The following is an 18,481-nucleotide window of genomic DNA, read 5'->3' as shown; positions in this document are numbered from 1 at the left end:
AGAGAGGGGAACAGGGAAAAGACCAGGATGGGAACTGGGAGAGAGGGGAACAGGGATTGAGGGGAACTGGGAAAAGACCAGGATGGGAACTGGGAAAGACCAGGATGGGAACAGGGAGAGAGGGGCACTGGGAAAGACCAGGATGGGAACAGGGAGAGAGGGGAACTGGGAAAAGACCAGGATGGGAACTGGGAGAGAGGTGAGCAGGGAAAAGACCAGGATGGGAACTGGGAAAGAGCAGGATGGGAACAGGGAGAGAGGGGAACTGGGAAAGAGCAGGATGGGAACAGGGAGAGAGGGGAACTGGGAAAGAGCAGGATGGGAACTGGGAGAGAGGGGAACTGGGAAAGACCAGGATGGGAACAGGGACAGGGAACTGGGGAAAGACCAGGATGGGAACAGGAACAGGAGAAAGGGGAACCGGGAAAGACCAGGATGGGGACAGGAACAGGAGAAAGGGGAACCGGGAAAGACCAGGATGGGGACAGGGAACTGGGAGACCAGGCAGTGAATTCTGCGCCCGGTGAAGTTCCTCGGGGGTCCCCTGACCCCCTGACCCCCCGCTCCTCTCTCTGTAGCTGTGGACGGGCCGTACCAGCACCGCAGCTTCCGGCGCGGGGGGCGGGCCCGGCCGGGCTCGGGGTCCGCCCTGCACCTGGCCACGGAGCGCCGCTTCCGGCAGCCGCGCAGCGAGAGGCCGCGGCTGGACGCGCTGGACTGGCGCGGGGAGAGGCCGCCGCCCGCCGGCCGCCGCTCGCCGCCGCCCCCCCTCACCCTGCGGCCCGCCCGCCGGCGCCACGAGGACTCCTGCTCCACCTGCTCCTCCTCCTCCGACTCCGAGGAAGAGGGCTACTTCCTGGGGCAGCCCATCCCCCTGCCCCCCCAGCTGCGGGACGCCCAGGCCCGCCGCGGCTCCGGGGCCTCCGGGGACCGGGACCGGGATCGGGATCGGGACCGGGAGGGGGAGGGGGACAGGGGGGGCAGCCTGCGCTCCAGCCTGAGGAGGAGGGGGAGGGCGAACAGCCTGAGCCAGGACAAGGACAAGAGCTGTGTGGTGTCCTAACCACCCCCCACCACCACCTGCACCGCGGGGAAGAGTCTCAGCCCGACCGGTCGCCCGCCGGAACGCCAGGAAAGCTTCCGGACGAAAAAACGGGAGCGAACGGATGCCTTGTTCCACACTCCCACCGCCCTTTGTGTAAAGAGGTGCCTCCTGGTTGCCACCTTCGAGCGCGACCACCTAGGCAGCTGGTTCCCTGACTCCCAGCGGAGCTCGAAATGGCCGTTTCTGTTTCGATCTCTGTGGGGTTTCCTGTTGGCGTGTCACACCCTGCTGCTCCCCGGCCTGTGCTGTGAATCAGACTGGGGACAGAGGCGTCGGCCCTGAGCAAGGACAGGATTCTCCACGGCGCAGTCGGCATCCTGGGCCTCTGGAAGGACTGAGCAGCATTTCCATTCCTCCTCCGAGCGCTTGGAGCCGCTGGCAATTCAGGGACACCATCTACAGACACAGTGTACCCCAGAGCAGGGATTCTTTTTGTCTTCGTGTTGCAGAGACGGAGACAGAGGGGGATTCAAAAAGTCAAATCTGACCTCGAACCCACCAGGACCAGGACTGGACACCACTGCAGACACACTGACCGGCCCTGCAGGCCCAGGACTGGACACCACTGCAGACACACTGACCGGCCCTGCAAGACCAGGACTGGACACCACTGCAGACACACTGACCGGCCCTGCAAGACCAGGACTGGACATCACTGCAGGCATGCTGACCGGCCCTCCAGGACCAGGACTGGACACCACTGCAGACACTATGATCCAACATGGAACACTTATCGGTGATAAATTAGTTTCAAGTGCTGTTTTAGTACCGTTTGTCTAGTATAAAGTTCTTTTTGTTGGATTTAGATTTGGTTCTGAGACTGTTTTAGAAGATGCTTTACATTGGCTCCACTCCAATGCATACATGTGCTCTATACAAGATGTGTCTGTACATACATCAGGCAGACTTAGTATATATTCATAAAGGAAGACAGTGTTCCAGAATACTGATGCACAAGCAAGTGTACACACACACACACACACACACACACACACACACACACACACACACACACACACACACACACACCTTCTCCTGCTGTGAGCTCTACCACTGCTGGTGCGCACACACACACACCTCCTGCTGTGCTGCTGTGAGCTCTACCACTGCTGGTGCACACACACACACACCTCCTGCTGTGCTGCTGTGAGCTCTGTCACTGCTGGTGCACACACACACACCTCCTGCTGTGCTGCTGTGAGCTCTGTCACTGCTGGTGCACACACACACACACACACACACACCTTCTCCTGCTGTGAGCTCTACCACTGCTGGTGCACACACACACACACCTTCTCCTGCTGTGATTGCTGTCACTGCTGGTGCACACACACACACACACCTTCTCCTCAGATGTGTCTCTGCTGATACACACAAGGTGCTCTTCTGTTCATAAGTTCCTTTCTGTTTTCACCAGACCTGACATTCAGCAGCTTAAATCACCTCCTGCCCAGTCCTCTCCCATCCACTCGAGTGTGTCAAGATCAGCCATGAATGAGACGTTCACCCAAGTCCAAATGAAAATAACTAATATCCAAAAATCCACGTTTGTTTTCTAAAACACACCTGCACAAATGGAGTGGTGATTTTGTAAGGGAATTAATTTAGGAACGCAAGCTACAGATGAGAAGAGCCGTTCAGTCGAACTGCCTCTCGTTAGCTCGTTAGTAGTTAAGCTGTTTTTTTTTTAAAGAACCGCAGCTCCGTGGATAAAGACGTGGTTCCCCTCCTGCGTTTTAAATTTCAAAGTTGATGTTCAGTGTTGCCGCGACAATGGCGCAGAATGCATTTAACTTCTGTTTTTCCAGTTGGTCTCCTGACTGCTGTGTGCTAGTTCTCCCGGGCTGGTGTGGCCGTGGATGTCCAAGGAGGAGGAGAGATTTTTTTATGGAGATGGCTGTCTGAAAGTGAAGAGCATCAAAGGTTTTCCTGGGTCCTTAGAAATGTCACTGAACAGTCTATGCTATAAATTCAGACAGGCTAACGGCGTATTACACTTAAAACATTTTTAGACCTATTGTTCTGAGCGTTTGTCTGCTTTCGTTCCAGATCCTCTCTCGCTGCTCGGTCGCTGTCAGTCTCTACCTATATAAGCGAACCCCTATTTTTAACTCCGCTTCAGGACCGTGCTTGTGGCGTTTCAGGCGGCTGATCCGACCTGGAGAACAGCAGTGGGTGCACTTGCGGCACGTATCCACAAGGGGGAGACTAAACTCTTTTTCAAAAATGTGATATTGGGGGGAAAAAATGGATTAGTTGTGAATCGCGGAGTACAGGGAAACCCCAATCTCTGTAAAAGGGCGGTTTCACATTCGTTAATCGGGTGTTGCTTGAAGGAAAAGCGGCGTTTTGACGATGCTTTGATCGGCGCCTCTATGCCCGAGCCAGCTCGCTTCCACGTTCAGCGTGTTCTGAGCTGAAGAAAAACGCCTTTTATATCGTGAGTGGAACTGTTGCTGTGTAAATAATGTGAAGACCAAAATGTACAAAGTTAACGTTACAGAGAACGGAGCTCGTCAGTTCCAGTGTTAAAACTGATTTTATACAGTTAAATTATTTTATATAGGCCGTCGATTCCTATTCTTCCAGTTATTATTGGTGTTTTTTTGTAACCCGTGTTGTCAAGTGTTTTGTTTTAAAACGGTGCGATACTTCAGAAAGTGGGTCACAGGTAAAGCATTCTAGTACAGTGTGTGTGTGTGTGTCCAGATGGCAGGATATTGTATGTCTGATTTCACTGTCTGTCTTCACGTTGAAAACATCTTTCATTTAAAAAAAAAACTTTAGACCTTGCGAGAACGCTAGAGTACTAGAGGGGATTATGACCCACCACTTTTTTTTTAAAAAAAGTTTTGTATTTGTCATATTTTTTTTCTTTTACGTTCACAAAAAAAATAAAATGCTTATCTGCTCCAGTTGTCACCTGGTGATCTGTCCGTATTGTACCGGAAACGGGACTAGTTTGATTTCTAGGTGGGGCTGCACACTGGTGGGGGTGGAGGGGATCCCCATTACCTGTAAAGCGCTTTGAGTGGAGTGTCCAGAAAAACGCTATATAAGTGTAAGCAATTATTATTATTACATAATGTCCTTTCTACGCTTTCTACATACGTCATGGCCTGACCGGAAGGGCCCGCTTACGACGGATGTGACGTCTTGGCAGCGAGACGGCAACCAAACGAGTCGTTACGGGCCGAGACCTCATTCGTCATGTCTGCCTTGAAACTCACCACAGGACTTCGGTCTGTTTCTGTTCGTTGCCCCGGAATTTTATTTTTAAACTGGAGCTTGAATGGCATCTTTGCAGAAGATGCGGTTGGGTTTGGAACAGGTCGCGACCCCTCGTGTGTGCGCGCGTCCGCCCGTGGGTTCTCGCCCGCGCGGCTGCAGGGGCGGCGAGGGCAGCTCGGGCCATATATGGCAGGAGCGGCCGGCTTGTGGAGATGACGTCAGCCCTTACGGCTGGATCGCTTCTGTCTGCAGCGTCCCAGCCGTCCCAGCAGCTGCAGGGACAGCCCCTCTCCCCCAGAAAGCACGCATTCTTGAGGGTTGGGTTTTCTGCCTCACCTGCTTCCTACACCTCCCGACAGTCAGGGGTGCCCCTGGCAGAAAGGGGATCATGGGGCGCACCTGCCCGGGGGGGTCCCCACAAGCACCTATAACATCACCCCCAGATGGAGGGGGCAAAGGGCAACTACTCTCTAAACGGGACCCGTCCTGCAGTGATGGTCTTGTCCGGTGTCCTGGTCCACTTCGGCCCGCAGGGCTAACAGATGACACTGAGTCACACATCCCTCAGGACCTTTTAATAACAGTTCTCCCCGACCTGGTCATACACTTCTTTTTATCAAAAACACAGTTAATCCGAAGCATGTTCAGCGGGATGACACTTCTGTTAGGCTCCTGAAACTCGGGGGGCACTATTCTTCTGTGACACAGGGGGAAACACAGCTGGTGAAAAACACTACAGAGCAGAAGACAGATGCCTGGAAATGCAGGGAGAGAAGTCCAGAGAGCTGTGAGCCCGGCTGCAGCTGACGCACGCAGAAGCTCTTTAACAGTGAGCAGGAGCCCAGCTGAGCGGAGTGAGGCTGAAGCACAGGAGGGACTGAGGGGAGAGAGGAGGAAGGGAGAGAGAAAGAGGGGATGGAGAGGAGGAAGGGAGAGGGTTAGAGATGAGAGGTGAGTGGTGGAGAGGAGGAAGAGGGATGGAGAGGAGGAAGGGAGAGAGTTAGAGATGATAGGGAGAGAGAGACTGGTGGAGAGGGGGTGGAGAGAGGAGAGAGAGAAGAGAGGGGTGGCAGTGAAGGAAGTTCTTGAGCTGGCCCTGAGCCACACTCCTCTCGTCTCGTCCTGGTTTCTGCAACACGCAGAGTCCTGCTGCCATGACCACTCTGCGATGAGCGCTGAGCGCTGGGCACTGGCCACCCCCCTTCCCTGGCCAGTACCGCCCACTGACCGTCGCCCCCTCCCCCCCGCGCCGCGCCGCGAGTCCACCCTGGCTCTTCTTCCAGCTCCCTGTCCCCCGGCGCTCCCCGGCCAGCCTCTCTTCCCCGCGGAGACATCCGGGAGCGAGGGCGCGGATCAGGCCTCATCCTCGGGTCCTGCAGGGCAGAGAGGAGACGGCCTCAGGCTCTGAGCACACGCACACGCACACGCAGCAGGGCCCCCTGGCGATCTGAACCCCGACTTTCCAGGGACGTGTCCCCAGCCCGCATGCTCCAGCGCAGGAATCCCATGAGCCCCAGTTAGATCACTTTATTGGCCATATACAGTTTCTTGCATTAGGAATTTGTCTTTTCACAGACCCCAGCTTGCTCTCCAGGAGACACACAGACGGGGAGAGAAGCTGGGGGTCAGAGCGCAGGGTCAGCCATTTATACGGCGCCCCTGGAGCAGTTGGGGTGAAGGGTCTTGCTCGGGGGCCCAACGGAGTAGAATTCCTCTGCCGGCCGCGGGATTCGAACCGGCGACCTCCCAGCCACAGGCGCAGACCCTTGGCCACAGAGCCAGTTTTATGCTGAATTCCGTAACTTGGGGGGCTCAGCAGGCGCCAGCAGGAGCGGGGAGCCCCCCGAGCCGCGTCCGTGCGCGTCGGTCTTACCGGTGGAGGCCGCAGTGTGCTGCCGCGACGCCCTCAGGGACAGGAAGCTGAGATAGGAGTCGTAGGAGTACAGGATCCCTGCTACCAGTCCGAAAACCTGGAGCGCAGCGAGGGAGAGGGAGACAGATACCTTACTGAGCCCGGGAGGGAAACCGCAGAGCAACAGCAGCTCAGCACAGTGTAAGGAAATGATACAATAAGACAACAATACAATACAGTCAGTACAGTCAGAGAGAAGTGCAGTGAAAGTAAAACATGCTTTATACAGAGTTGCTCACAGCACCAAATATACAAAAACAGACCTGAAAGTACAATACACAAAAAGATGTATTGCACATTATAAATATATTGCACAAAAAAACAGTTGTAAACAGGAAAAAACCAGATGTAAGCAGAGTTTTATGTTAAGTTAAAAAACAGGTCAATGTTGCCCCTGCCCAGACACACAGTGGATGTGTTGTACAGTCTTAGGGCAGAAGGCAAGAATGACCTTCTGTAGCGACCCCCCGTCGCACCTGTTGCCCAGAGGGAGACTGGAATGAGCTGCAGCTGGTGGTCGTTAGAATGTTAAAACCATAGAACAGCACCCGGCACATGAATGCAGAGCTTAGTGTTAAGAGTCGCTTGGCTTTCCAGACGCTTCTTGAACAGCTACAGAGCGTGGTTTTCTCAAGGAAGCGTGGAGTCAGTCCATCCATCCGTTATCTCTCTGCTTCTCCCAGAACAGAGTCGCAGGGGAGCCGGAGTCTATCCCAGCAAGCAATGGGCGCAAGGCAGGGTACACCCTGACCAGGACGCCAGTCCATCACGCACAGAAACAAACACACACACACCAGCGCCAGTTTTCCCAGAACCCACCAGCATGTCTTTGGACTGTGGGAGGAAGCTCACACGAACACGGGGAGAACGTGCAAACTCCTCACAGACAGCACCCTAGAGATTGAACCCGGGGCCCCAGCACTGTGAGGCAGCAGTGCTGATCACTGCGCCACCGTGCCGCCCAGGAAACAGGGAGTCTCGGGAGGGAAATGCCGGGGAACTCACCCCCCCCGCGGTGCGGGCGCCGTCTCCTGTGCTAATGACGCAGATCAGCGACGTGATGAGGTACAGCGCCGCGCCGATGACGGCCCGGAAGAAATCCTGTTGGCGGAAAGGAAGCGACAACGTGAGGGCACAGCATGAGCGTGAGTGTGTAGGAGCAGGCTTGTACTAGTGTGAGTGTGTATGAGCAGGCTTGTACTAGTGTGAGTGTGAGCTTGTGTGCGTGAGTGTGTAAGAGCATGCTTGTGCGAGTGTGAGTGTGAGACGGTGTGTGTAGGAGCAGGCTTGTACTAATGTGAGTGTGAGCTTGTGTGTGTGTGAGTGTGTATGAGCAGGCTTGTACTAGTGTGAGTGTGCGCTTGTGTGCGTGAGTGTGTAGGAGCAGGCTTGTACTAATGCGAGTGTGAGCTTGTGTGTGTGTATGAGCAGGCTTGTAATAGTGTGAATGTGAGCTTGTGTGTGTGAGTGTGTAAGAGCATGCTTGTGTAAGTGTGTGAGCAGGTGTAAGTGTGTAGGAGCAGGCTTGTACTAGTGTGAGTGTGAGCTTGTGTGTGTCAGTGTGTATGAGCAGGCTTGTACTAGTGTTAATGTGAGCTTGTGTGTGTGAGTCTGTATCAGCAGGCTTGTGCGAGTGTGAGCTTGTGTGTGTAAGTGCGTATGAGCATGCTTGTGCGAGTGTGAGTGTATGAACAGGCTTGTGTGAGTGTGAGCATGCTTGTACGAGTGTGTGACTGTGTATTAGCATGCTTGTACAAGTATGCATGTTTTTGTGTTTGTGTGTATGAGTGCTTGACCGAGCATGCATTTGTGTTGTCTGAGTGTGTGTGTGAGTATCCTTGTACGAGTATGCATGTGTGTTTGTGTCCATGTGTGTGTGTACAGTATGTGTGTGTATTACACTATGTGTCTCCCAGTCTTTCACTGCTGCCCATGTGTCTGTACACAAAATGAGGATGACATCTGAGAAAATGTCCAAAGACTGTAACACCTGACAAACCAACAATGAGGATTTGCTTTCACCTCATGTTGGAATCCTGGTAGATCAAAGCCTAATGGTGGACACGTGTGCGTGTGTGTGTGTCACTCACGGTCCAGGGCCAGTGCAGGACTGTGAACTGCTTGTCCAGGTCCATCATGAAGATGACGAAGAAGATGATGGCGAAGACCATCTCGCAGATGGCCACGGCGGTGTAGCCCCCGTACCTGGAGGCTGCGTAGCAGATCAGGATGATCAAGCCCAGGAACTGTTGGGACACAAAACAGCTGTCAGCTCCCTCAGGTGTCTGCTGGGTCCGACTACCCCAGTACACTACAGCTGATGAAAATAAATATATAACTACTGAATGATAATAATAAACTTCATTTTATATGGCACCTTTAAAGGCAGCTTCTCACAAACACTTTACAGAACGACAACAACAACAACAATAAAAGAATACACAATGAGAGGAGACAGTAGATGGGGGTACTGGATACAGTAGGAGCAGTGGGGTGAAGAACAGAACCAGTCAAGGAAAGGATCTTCTATAGAAGAAGGTTTTGAGTCTGGATTTGATGGGAGTTTAGATCCTTGGGGAGCTGACAGATCCTTGCTCTGACAGAATGCTGAGTTTAGATCCTTGGGGATCTGATAGAATGTTTACACCTGTGACACTGACTGCGCCTGGGCAGCTGGGACAGGCTGTTCCTTCAGTCCAGTGTGAGCCAGAAGAGCAGTGAGTCAGACAGACGTTCGTTTCGTTTGCCCTTATAAGAGCACGTCTGCGTTTTTTTTAAACGTGCTCTCTGGACACGCAATCTGGCAAAGCCATCACTCTTGATAAGGGAGGGCAATTTCCTGCTTGCATTTCTGGTGCGGCAGAGCACCTCCCTAGAGAGGCAGGAAGGCTCTGGGATTTAGGTCACGATTCCGTGCCTTTCTGTTCTGGATACATTCCCACTACACGTATACGGTGATTAAGTCGGGGGAAAGCTATAGGACATGTCTGTCCCATCCACATCCTGGGACAGCTCTGTATTTGCATATTTTTTGCTCCCACTCATTTCTTAACCAGAGCATCCTGCAGTAGTCTACATGAACACAAGAAGAACATGCAGGCTCCACACAGACAGCCAGGCTCCATTTGTGAGGGGCTTGTGAAGCCGCTCGCCATCTAACGGCAGTGTTTTTGGACAGGGCTTATGAGCACACCACACGTGCTCATCACACGTGCTGACAGGCCCGGACAGGCGTGTTTATCAGAGGAGAGGAGCGCTGATTTCATTATGGATGAACCTGTTCAGCCCCGAGCAGTGTGCCCAATTCTCTTTATTTGTTCTAACCCAAATTAAAGTCAGACTTACATGCACGAATGCTCACTGCAGGTTTGGAAACCAGCCCTTCCTGATTTTTCTCATGAGCTCTGACGCCTATACCGTGATGCTGTGCAGCACCACACACTAGCACAGACCCTTCAGAGACGCTAACGTGGACGCTTCTAAAATTACCCAGCATCCCCCCCACACAGTGCTCGGGCAGCAGCCTCAAAGGTGGCCAAGCAACTTCCAGTGCAGCTGGACGGACTCTGAAGAAGACAGAATCTGAAACGTTGCCGGGGACCGCTTTCAGCTTTCTGCCCCACGGACCCTCCCCTCACACACACACACACAGTCCTGCGATCATCACTTGTGCACCAGCCTGGGGAGGGCACAGTTGAAGAGAGGAGCAGGACTGAGTTTCTAAGTAAGTTATTAGGTTCTGTAAGGTTAGATCCTAATCTGACCTCCTTCCTCTTTCCTGTGTATGAATATATATCTCGCCTTGTGGACTTCCCTCTGCTCGTTTCTCTCGCATTCTCTCATCCGCCCCCCCAGCTACTTATGTGCAACAGCTTCCTGGCTCATTCCTCAGGAAAGTTTGTGTCTGTGTGTGTGTGGGGGGGGTTTGCACCACTCTCAGTTAACGCTAAACAACCCCTAACACATTCGTCCCTCTGTCGCATTCATAGGGATCGAACCCAACCACAGAAAGAGACACCTCTTGGCCCTGCAGGTTTCTGTAAGCTCTGAACACCAATTTTTCCCATCCGTCTGTCGGCCGGGAAGGAGAGGCCCTGGGTGAGACTGCGGCGCGGTCTGGCCTGCACCACGTGACGCGCAGCGGTCGCGCGGCCATGTTATCGCCAGCGTGATCTCACAGCAGCGGTGTGCAGGGCGCCCCGACATCGATACACACCCAGAGCCGCGCACCCGGACGTCAGTCGGTGCTGTGCAAGCCGCGTGCAGGTGTCAGCCCCAGCAGTCACCTACAGAACCTCAGACCACAAACCTCATGCCGCAAGGCTGAGGCTGAGCTCCGACGGAGGACTGTGCTTGCAGCGTGCAGCACAACAGGCCCCTGCTGGCGCCCGGTCAAATCTGCAGCCTGACAGCTTGCTCTACAGCTGTGTTCGGAAAGTCGGCGTCAGTGTACAAGCACTTAACATAAATCACGCTGCGCTGGCAGAACGGAGGAGACTCCAGGAGCCCAGCTGTCTCACACGCTTCGGGCTTTGTTGAGCTCCCAGCTCTTATCCACACTGTCCTCCAGAAGTGAAAGGGAAACTGCATTTCTGTGACCTCTCATGCATTTCCCTCCAGATAAAGTAACAGGTTTGAAGTCCCCACAATCTGAGGCAGCTCAGAACTGCTGTGCAAGCCGCACACTCTCTGGACCGGGAAAGGAGGCAGAGGGACAGCAACCGAAAACCAGACTCTACCTCCCTGCAAGGTACGCCAGCGCCGGTGGGTTCAGGGCTGGGGACGGCAAGGGCAGCGCTGACCCCGCCCTGTGTGTGGCTGTCCTCAGTCTGTCTGCAGACGCCGAGGGCTGTCGGGATCGGGTGAGGAAACATCTCGTCAGCGAGGTGTGAGTCCGGCTCCAGCGTGCGGCGGCCGAGCGGAGGTGGGGGGGTTACTGCTCCGGCCCGGTCGGGCTGCGGCGCCGGTACAAGGGCTCATTATTCCACAGAAAGAGAGACTGGCACAGGCAGGCTCTGTACACAAGCCCCACAATGAAGCGCTGTTCAGGTCCGGCGCCTCGGAGCGTGGGGAGAGTTTGGGAAAAAGCCCAACTCTGTTTTAACCCTCTGTGACCTCGATCTGCCAGCGGGCGCCGAGAGGACATTGCGAGTCTCCAACACCGGCCAGCGGCCACCTCCACTGACCACTCCCTTCGCTCCTGGCTATTCCTGCAAATGCTGCAGGGCTTGGACGGAGATGAGGGAATTTTTATGAATTCCTGGCTGCCAGGCATCCTCCAGGATCCGAATATTCCTACAATCCTCCTTCCTGTGGGAGCTCTGCTAGATGCCAGCCGGACCCTAAGACCTTCCAGGAACTCCTGGGCAGAACCACGGCGTGATTTTTCTTTTCAGTGCACAAGTGGAGCCCGTAATTCAATTAGATTAATTATTATAACGCTTATCGTGAGGTTCAGCGCTCATTAGCGCGATTGCCACTAATTATCTTCACCCACAAACGGTTCAGGGCAGCAGGAGGCCAGGATGACCTCCGCTTCCCGGACCCGGAGTCATGGAGGCGATCCTTATTCCCCGGAAACCAGGGGTCTCAGTCGCAATTCCTGCAGGCCCAGTGTCTTTGGGTCTTCTTCTGCCAACATTCTGAAATACTCAGCTGGACTAATTACTTTACTAATTACTAATTACTTAATTAGCAGCAAAAGTGTAATTTTAAACCAGGCTCCGAGGCGAAAACACTATACTAATCTAATTTAGCAAATACTGAGGTTAATTGTTTAATTGACTTCTCAGGCTGGAACAGGACCTGAGTTTGCAGGCCTGTGGCTCTGTGACAGAGGATCACATCCTTCAACAGGCAGTCAGGGAGTCCCTATCTCCCGGGAACAAGGAGAGCTCTCTTTCTATTTCGAGAAGAGCTGCAGAGGTCAGGCACGGGGGCAGGGTTTTAGTACAAGCTGTTGAGGAGCAGAGAAGGCTCACTCTACCATCCACAAAAACAGAATTAAAAACAAAAACAAAAACGGATACACAAGATCTTTCCACGGGACTGGCACTGAGCTCTGTGTTTAACTACAAAACATTGCCCCCGCCAGCACAGCGACTGGAGAGACTAGAGACGAGGGCATTCAGCCAGATCCGGCTGCCTGTCGGTGAGTCACCTGCGAGCACAGGGCTACAGCACGCAACAGGGACGTGTGTGTCCCATCACCCGCCCACTTCTTAAAGGGGACCTGCAACACTAGTTTTATAGCTCACTGTTAGAAAGAGCCGGCCTTGATGAGTGCCTTTCCAACCACAATGGAAGTGAAATGTACACAGTAGCTTGTAAATCCTCCAATTTACATCGCGAGTTGCCATATTCTGAGATTGAGAACGAGACTTCCGGTGATGCGTTATGGCCCTGTGACATTGCAATCAAGCAGGCTGGTGAACACACCTCTTTTAATCCAACAGAAATATTGCTTTTGGTTTCATGGTGGTTTTGCTAACTCTGCATGCTGAATGTCTCTGCGGTGAAATGTCTGCTGCTCAACCTGCCCTTACTCGCTCGTCCCTCACATCACATCTGACATCACATTACAGAGAGGTCACGACCCCCGCGCCCCACGAGCGACCCCCTGCGTTCCCCTTTTGGAGCCTGAGGACAGGCCGGGCAATTCCAGAATGGGCTGGAAGAAGAGCTCCCAGTTCCACCCGGCACCTGGGCTGGGAATGTGAAGCATTCACCCAGCCGAGGTCACGAACCTTGACCCCACCGGCTCTGGACTCCAGGCTGGCGCGGGAGAAATGTGCCAAGGGGAGCCGTATATCCCGATCGCACCTCTGGGACTTCCCTCTCAAAACACTTCAGGCGGCTCAGGCGGACGGGACCGAGCAAAACAATGGAAAGAACTGCTGACACTACAGAACCCGAGTGGTTTCCATGTCTTTCATGATGAGCGCAAGGCAGACGGCACAAGGGCGCGTCACCCAGCAGGGGGTGACGCCTCGGAGCCCCCAGGTTCCCCTCCGTGCCGGGGTACCTTCTGCGCGGAGCTTGCGTGTTCCCCCACAGGTGCCGTTTGCCCGTGCCTTACATCCCGCGCTCTCGCGAATCCTGAAACGCTCCTGCGAAGGGGGGCCGTGAGGCCAGTTTCTTTCATTCCCTGTCGGAGTGCAGTTCCTGACGGACACTCTGGGGCCTCTACTGCTCTCTGAATATCGGGATCTATGAATACACACCTAGAAGGCCCCCCTGCTCCGACGGCGGTCTGGGGGGCACACGTGGGAGTCCAGTCTGCGATCGCTGGGGAGCGTATGTATACATGACGTGCAATTCCCTGTATGGCCTGGAATGTCCTCTTCTAAAATAGTTTCTCGGCCCTTCAGGGATTCGCAGAGGTCTAAATATACAGGCGGCGAGTCAGGCGGCCTCGTGGGAGATGTGCTTTTCCACAGGCGGAGCGCGGCGGCCGCAGGGAAGGAGGCACTTGTCCCGGGTTTTCCACTGCTCGTCTGCCTCCTCCCGTTCCCGGTGCGGCTGGTTTTAAACGGAGCCGCCGCCGGCCCGGCAGGGAGGGGGAACTCTGCGCCGCCGATCCCTGCTGGGAAAGCCCTTCCTGTGGGCGGAGCCAGCCGCCACTTCCTCCCCACCCCGGAAGCGAGGCTGACGTCCCTCTGCAGGGACAAGGGAGCTGGAAGGGACAGTGGGAACTGTACAGGGACTAAGGAGGAAAAACTGTGTTCCTTTGGGCTCCTGCAAAAGACTGGGAGGATCGCAGTTTCAGAGCTGGGACAGGGAGAGAGGCACAGACACTGTGCAGATGCAGCCCCAGCGTCCCCTTGCTCTGACTGATAAAGCACAATGACCCTGCAGGAGAAGGCTCTGACAGTGGCGTACTGTAGAGATTGTGTGGATTGTTAGAGTGTGAGATGTTTACTGTGAGATAAAGTGAGGGAGTGACGGAGAGACAGGAGAGAGAGAGAGAAGAGAGAGAGGAGAGAGGAGAGAGAGAGAGAAGTGAGTGAGAGACAGGAGGAGAGAGAGGAGAGAAAAGAGAAGAGAGAGGAGTGAGGGAGAGACAGGAGAGAGAGAGGAGTGAGGGAGAGACAGAAGAGAGAGGGACAGGAGGAGAGAGAGGAGAGAGGAATGAGGGAGAGACAGGAGAGAGAGAGGAGTGAGGGAGAGACAGGAGAGAGAGGGACAGGAGGAGAGAGAGGAGAGAGGAGTGAGGGAGAGACAGGAGGAGAGAGAAGAGAGAGGAGTGAGGGAGAGGAGAGAGGAGGTGATAATAATGAGATAAAGTTAATTTTGTTAACAAAAAGAGCCGGTGGACTTCCTCTCTGCCAGAGCCCTAGCAGCAGCTTGCAGTGGGCTGTCTGACAGTGGGGCCTGGTGGTTAAGGCCAGCAGTTAGTCACAGTCGGCCCACACAACTTCACACTCTCTCCTCACAGCCAACTGTGAAAACAGCCCCAGGGCTGCCCCCGCCCCCCGCTGTCACACAGGAGCTCGGCTGCCGGACGGTAGCGATCCCAGGGCTGCCTGGGACAGCAGCAGGATCAGTCCCGGTGTCCCGACTGAATCCCACTCGGGTCCGAACAATCCGGCCTCCCTGAGCTTCTCCCTTCATTCAGCTGATGAAGTCATTTCTCTTTGGTCACTGTTCTGCTGGGGCAGATCGGCCTCTGTGCGTCTCCCAGCTGGGGTGAATGAACTGGGTCCTCCTTCTATATGTACGTAAAGCACTCTGGGATGCTGGAGAACTCTAATGCTGAATAAACGCAATGCAAAACACAAAACCTTCGAACAAATCGAATGGAATCAAACACTCGTGCTCGAGAATCAGCTCGACCGGGAGCAGATTACAGAAATGTTTTTCGCCTCCGGAGTCCGTCTGCGTATTTACAGAAACAGGTTTAAGCTACAGCAGCCCACACACACACACAGAGGAGTCACTCTCTCTCTGAATTCAATTCAAGGTGCTTTATTAGCATGACCGATGGGAACAATCAGTGTTGCCAAAGCAAATAAAAATAATAAAATTAACATGGAACAAAACAAAAAATAGAAGTAATTCTATTTAGAAGTAATTCTCTTAATATAGATTAAGTAATATAGAAGTAATTCTATATTAGAATTACTCTTAGTAATATAGAATTCTCTCTCTCTCACACACACACACAGAGGAGTCTCTCTCTCTCTCTCAATTCAATTCAAGGTGCTTTATTAGCATGACCGATGGGTACAATCACTGTTGCCAAAGCAAATAAAAATAATAAAATTAACATGGAACAAAACAAAAAATAGAATTCTATTTAGAAGTAATTCTCTTACTTCTAAACACACACACACACACACACACACACACACACACACACACACACACACACACACACACAGAGTCCTCTCGCCTTCTGCTTGACATCAGATCCAGCACGGACACACCCCGCCCCCAGACTTCGGATGCCTGCAGCAGGGCACACACCCCCACACTGCTCCCTTTCCAAAAACACAACGCCCACAGAGCACAGGGAAACACCCGGACAGTGGGACTTTTCCAGACCCAAATCCCAACATGACCAGAGGAGTCATTTCACTGGTCACACCCCGCCCAGAGCAGATTCCCCGTCAGTCGAGAGGGCTGGGGTGTCTTGGGGTTCCTTTGCCCCCCAAACCGCTGGAATCCCCAACCCTGCTCTTGGGGAGCCCCTGTTCAGCAGCTGTTTTTTTTTTATAACCAGCCATGAAATCAACAGTTTGTAAAGACCTGGACCAACTGAACTTCAACTCCGTATTTTCACTAGATCACTAGAAACAAAGGCCCGCAGACACTTCCCGGGGACATATTTCTCTGCATTCAACGGCAGACGTGATTCGCTGATCGGGATCCCGCAAGTCTTCCTGGTCTTTAGGACACAGGGGACCCGGGGTGCCCTGCAAGACGAGCTGTGCTGGGGCTCTCCGCAGCGGGGGACCCCTGGACTGGTGCCGGCGAACAGACCTCCTTCTGGAAATATTTACCAGGTTAGACGTTCCGGCACATTTCTTTTTTATTGACCTTTTCGGTCGGTGGTGAGGGTCTGAACGCGGCTGCGTCTCCCGTGTCACCATTTTGAAGTCTTCACCCTCCCTAGAGTTTGAGCCCCGGAGTTAACACAAGTCTGTCTTGCACAAATCTGTTGCTTAAAAAAAACAAAGGTGTAAAATATTCACCCCTTTTTGATTACCAACTAATCGCTGCGTCTGTCCCAATATCAGTGACGCCTGGAGCCCAGAACGTGCCGGTAGGGGGGAAAAAAGGGAGTTAAGTGTTCATTTTGATTTCAACAGCTTTTCCACTATCGAAATTTCTGATATACAGAACAAAATGTCGAATCCCAGCAGCCCAAGATCTCGGCCTGGATGATAATGTCGCCAGAAAGTGACACGCGAGTTCGGGACGTCTCTCCAGACGAGAATCTGCAGATCTTACACAATGGAAATGTGTAAAAAGCGTAATTTTCAGCTTTCATAACTGTGAATTCCTCTGGCTGCGAAGTGTCTATTTCTGTATCTGTTTCCGTATTTTGTCACCTTTTTTGCATTCATGATGTTCGAATCAAAACTTTAAAAAACTATAATTAAAAGGAGTATCTGCTGTCAACGAACGTCATTCCTGATACAGAGAGCAACAGCATTAGTTCAAACAGAGAAAGCGCACCATGATCAGCCACAGCCTGCTTTATAGTTTATAGTATATAAACTATAAAGCTATATAGTTATAGTACTTTAAGTACGTTATAGCGCCTGTTCAGCAAAGGCCCTGGGTAAGAGGAGGGGCGGGTGGGATAACAGATACCGAGGGGCGTCAGTCCTGTCTCAAGAAACTGTTTCAGCTCAGCGCTGGGCCGAACCCCGGTCCTCGCACGCGGAAAGCGCAAGCCTCGCTCCCGCGGCGCGAGCAGGCAGAAGGAAGCCCACGAGCGCTCCAGGAAATTCGAAGTCGCTTCGGAAGGAGCGGCGGCTGTTTCGACAGTTTCCGGAAAACACCGTCTGTCGAACTGTTTTGTTAAAAGTGCGCGGCTCCGCTCTGCAGGACATTCTGTCATTCATCACGGCGCCGAAGTAGAACACTCGACACGTCTGCAGTTATAACATCTAAAAAAAACACCCAGGAGCGGGTACACGCGAAAGTGAAAGTGTGCCGTTTAAGGGTTTTGAGGGTAATGACCGATTTTATTTGTGGACTTCTGCGCTGCCGGCGAAAGTGGTTTCCGGGCAAATCTGCGCCGAGCTCGCTGCGTGTGTGCACAGCTCCCACGCAGCAGACCCGCCCCTCCTGTCCGCGCTGCCGGTGCTGTCGGCGCTCAAGCCCGGATGCGTCCGTGAAAACGAGCCCGTCGCCAGCGCGAGGGCCCCGAGAGCAGCCCCTCTGCCGCGCGTGTTTTCCACGGCGACCGCGGGCTCTCCCCGAGCGAGACTGCCGCGCGGCGGGTTTTGCTGCGTGCACCCGCCACGCGCCGCCGGCCGCCCAGGTGCCAGAGGAAAGCCGAAGGGACGCTGGGGGGCAATCTTCGGCGCCGGGTCTTTTAAGACACTTGTTGGCGTTTTTAGAACATGCCTCAGCCCTCACCCTCCCGACACGTCGCGAGTTTCAGCGCAGGGGCTCGCGTGCGCTCCTCCAGCCGCGTCTCCACGCGCGTCAGCACTCCGCACCGCACACAGCGGACCCGAGAGCAGAGAAAAAACCCAACTTACAATTTCTGCCGCCAGAATGGTTCCTTTGCGGGTCCGAATGTACGCTCTCAGCCTCGCCACGGCGCTCCCGGCCGGGCTCCCAGCCTCCGTGTCTGCCATTCCGACCGACTTCCCGCAGACTCGAATGAGAGCGGTGTGGATCAGCAAGTGCAAAACTTTTCAAACAGAGCGGCAGATGTCAGCACGGACAGTGTTCGAAAGCAGCGAGAAGCCGTCTGCTAACTGTTCCTCCTCTTACGTCCTGGGTCGAAACTCGAAAAAAATGCTGTTGTCGTTTTTTTTTTTGCTTGAGTACAATCCTCTACGTAGCTCCGAGCGAAAGGTCACACTTCCATGTGAAGAGATCTGTGTGTGTGTGTATATATGTCAACTGTAGCTGGTTCTGCAGCTGCGTCGGGTCTCCTCGGCGGAGCGCGCGGACACGGGCGCTGGCAGGACTCGGAGCGCGCGCCCTGCGGTCAGGTAGCGGGGCTCTGCTGGAGCCGAGCTCGAGACGGAAGGGTGGGGCGCGCC

General features: G+C 53.8%; 2 protein-coding genes and 1 long non-coding RNA gene across 5 annotated transcripts in view; 2 read left to right on the top strand and 1 right to left on the bottom strand.

The window, feature by feature from the left end:
- The window catches only part of prickle3 (prickle homolog 3), a 43,054-nt gene extending 39,038 nt beyond the window's left edge, over positions 1–4,016 (top strand). For all 3 annotated transcript variants that reach the window (XM_088623891.1, XM_088623890.1, XM_088623892.1), the window contains one exon: positions 579–4,016. In XM_088623891.1, the coding sequence (XP_088480017.1) occupies positions 579–1,063 (485 nt within the window). In that variant the 3' untranslated portion in view covers positions 1,064–4,016. The remainder of the gene's footprint in view (positions 1–578) is intronic.
- An 880-nt stretch (positions 4,017–4,896) lies between these two features.
- On the bottom strand, positions 4,897–18,481 carry plp2b (proteolipid protein 2b). Its single transcript, XM_088623936.1, has 5 exons — positions 17,969–18,481; positions 8,339–8,494; positions 7,254–7,349; positions 6,210–6,306; positions 4,897–5,709 (listed from the first exon to the last, which is right to left on the bottom strand). Exons 1-5 carry the CDS (start codon positions 18,065–18,067, stop codon positions 5,690–5,692), a joined length of 468 nt encoding a protein of 155 aa, XP_088480062.1. The 5' UTR covers positions 18,068–18,481; the 3' UTR covers positions 4,897–5,689.
- On the top strand, positions 15,575–16,874 carry LOC148674118 (uncharacterized). Its single transcript, XR_015934582.1, has 2 exons — positions 15,575–16,255; positions 16,562–16,874. It is a non-coding gene; the product is annotated as an uncharacterized LOC148674118 (long non-coding RNA).

This window comes from Lepisosteus platostomus, chromosome 3, assembly GCF_059453375.1.
Source record: "Lepisosteus platostomus isolate fLepPlt1 chromosome 3, fLepPlt1.hap1, whole genome shotgun sequence".
Lineage (NCBI taxonomy): Eukaryota > Metazoa > Chordata > Actinopteri > Semionotiformes > Lepisosteidae > Lepisosteus > Lepisosteus platostomus.
The sequence above is the reverse complement of the archived record's forward strand: the minus strand, read 5'-3'. Positions and strand labels throughout refer to the sequence as shown.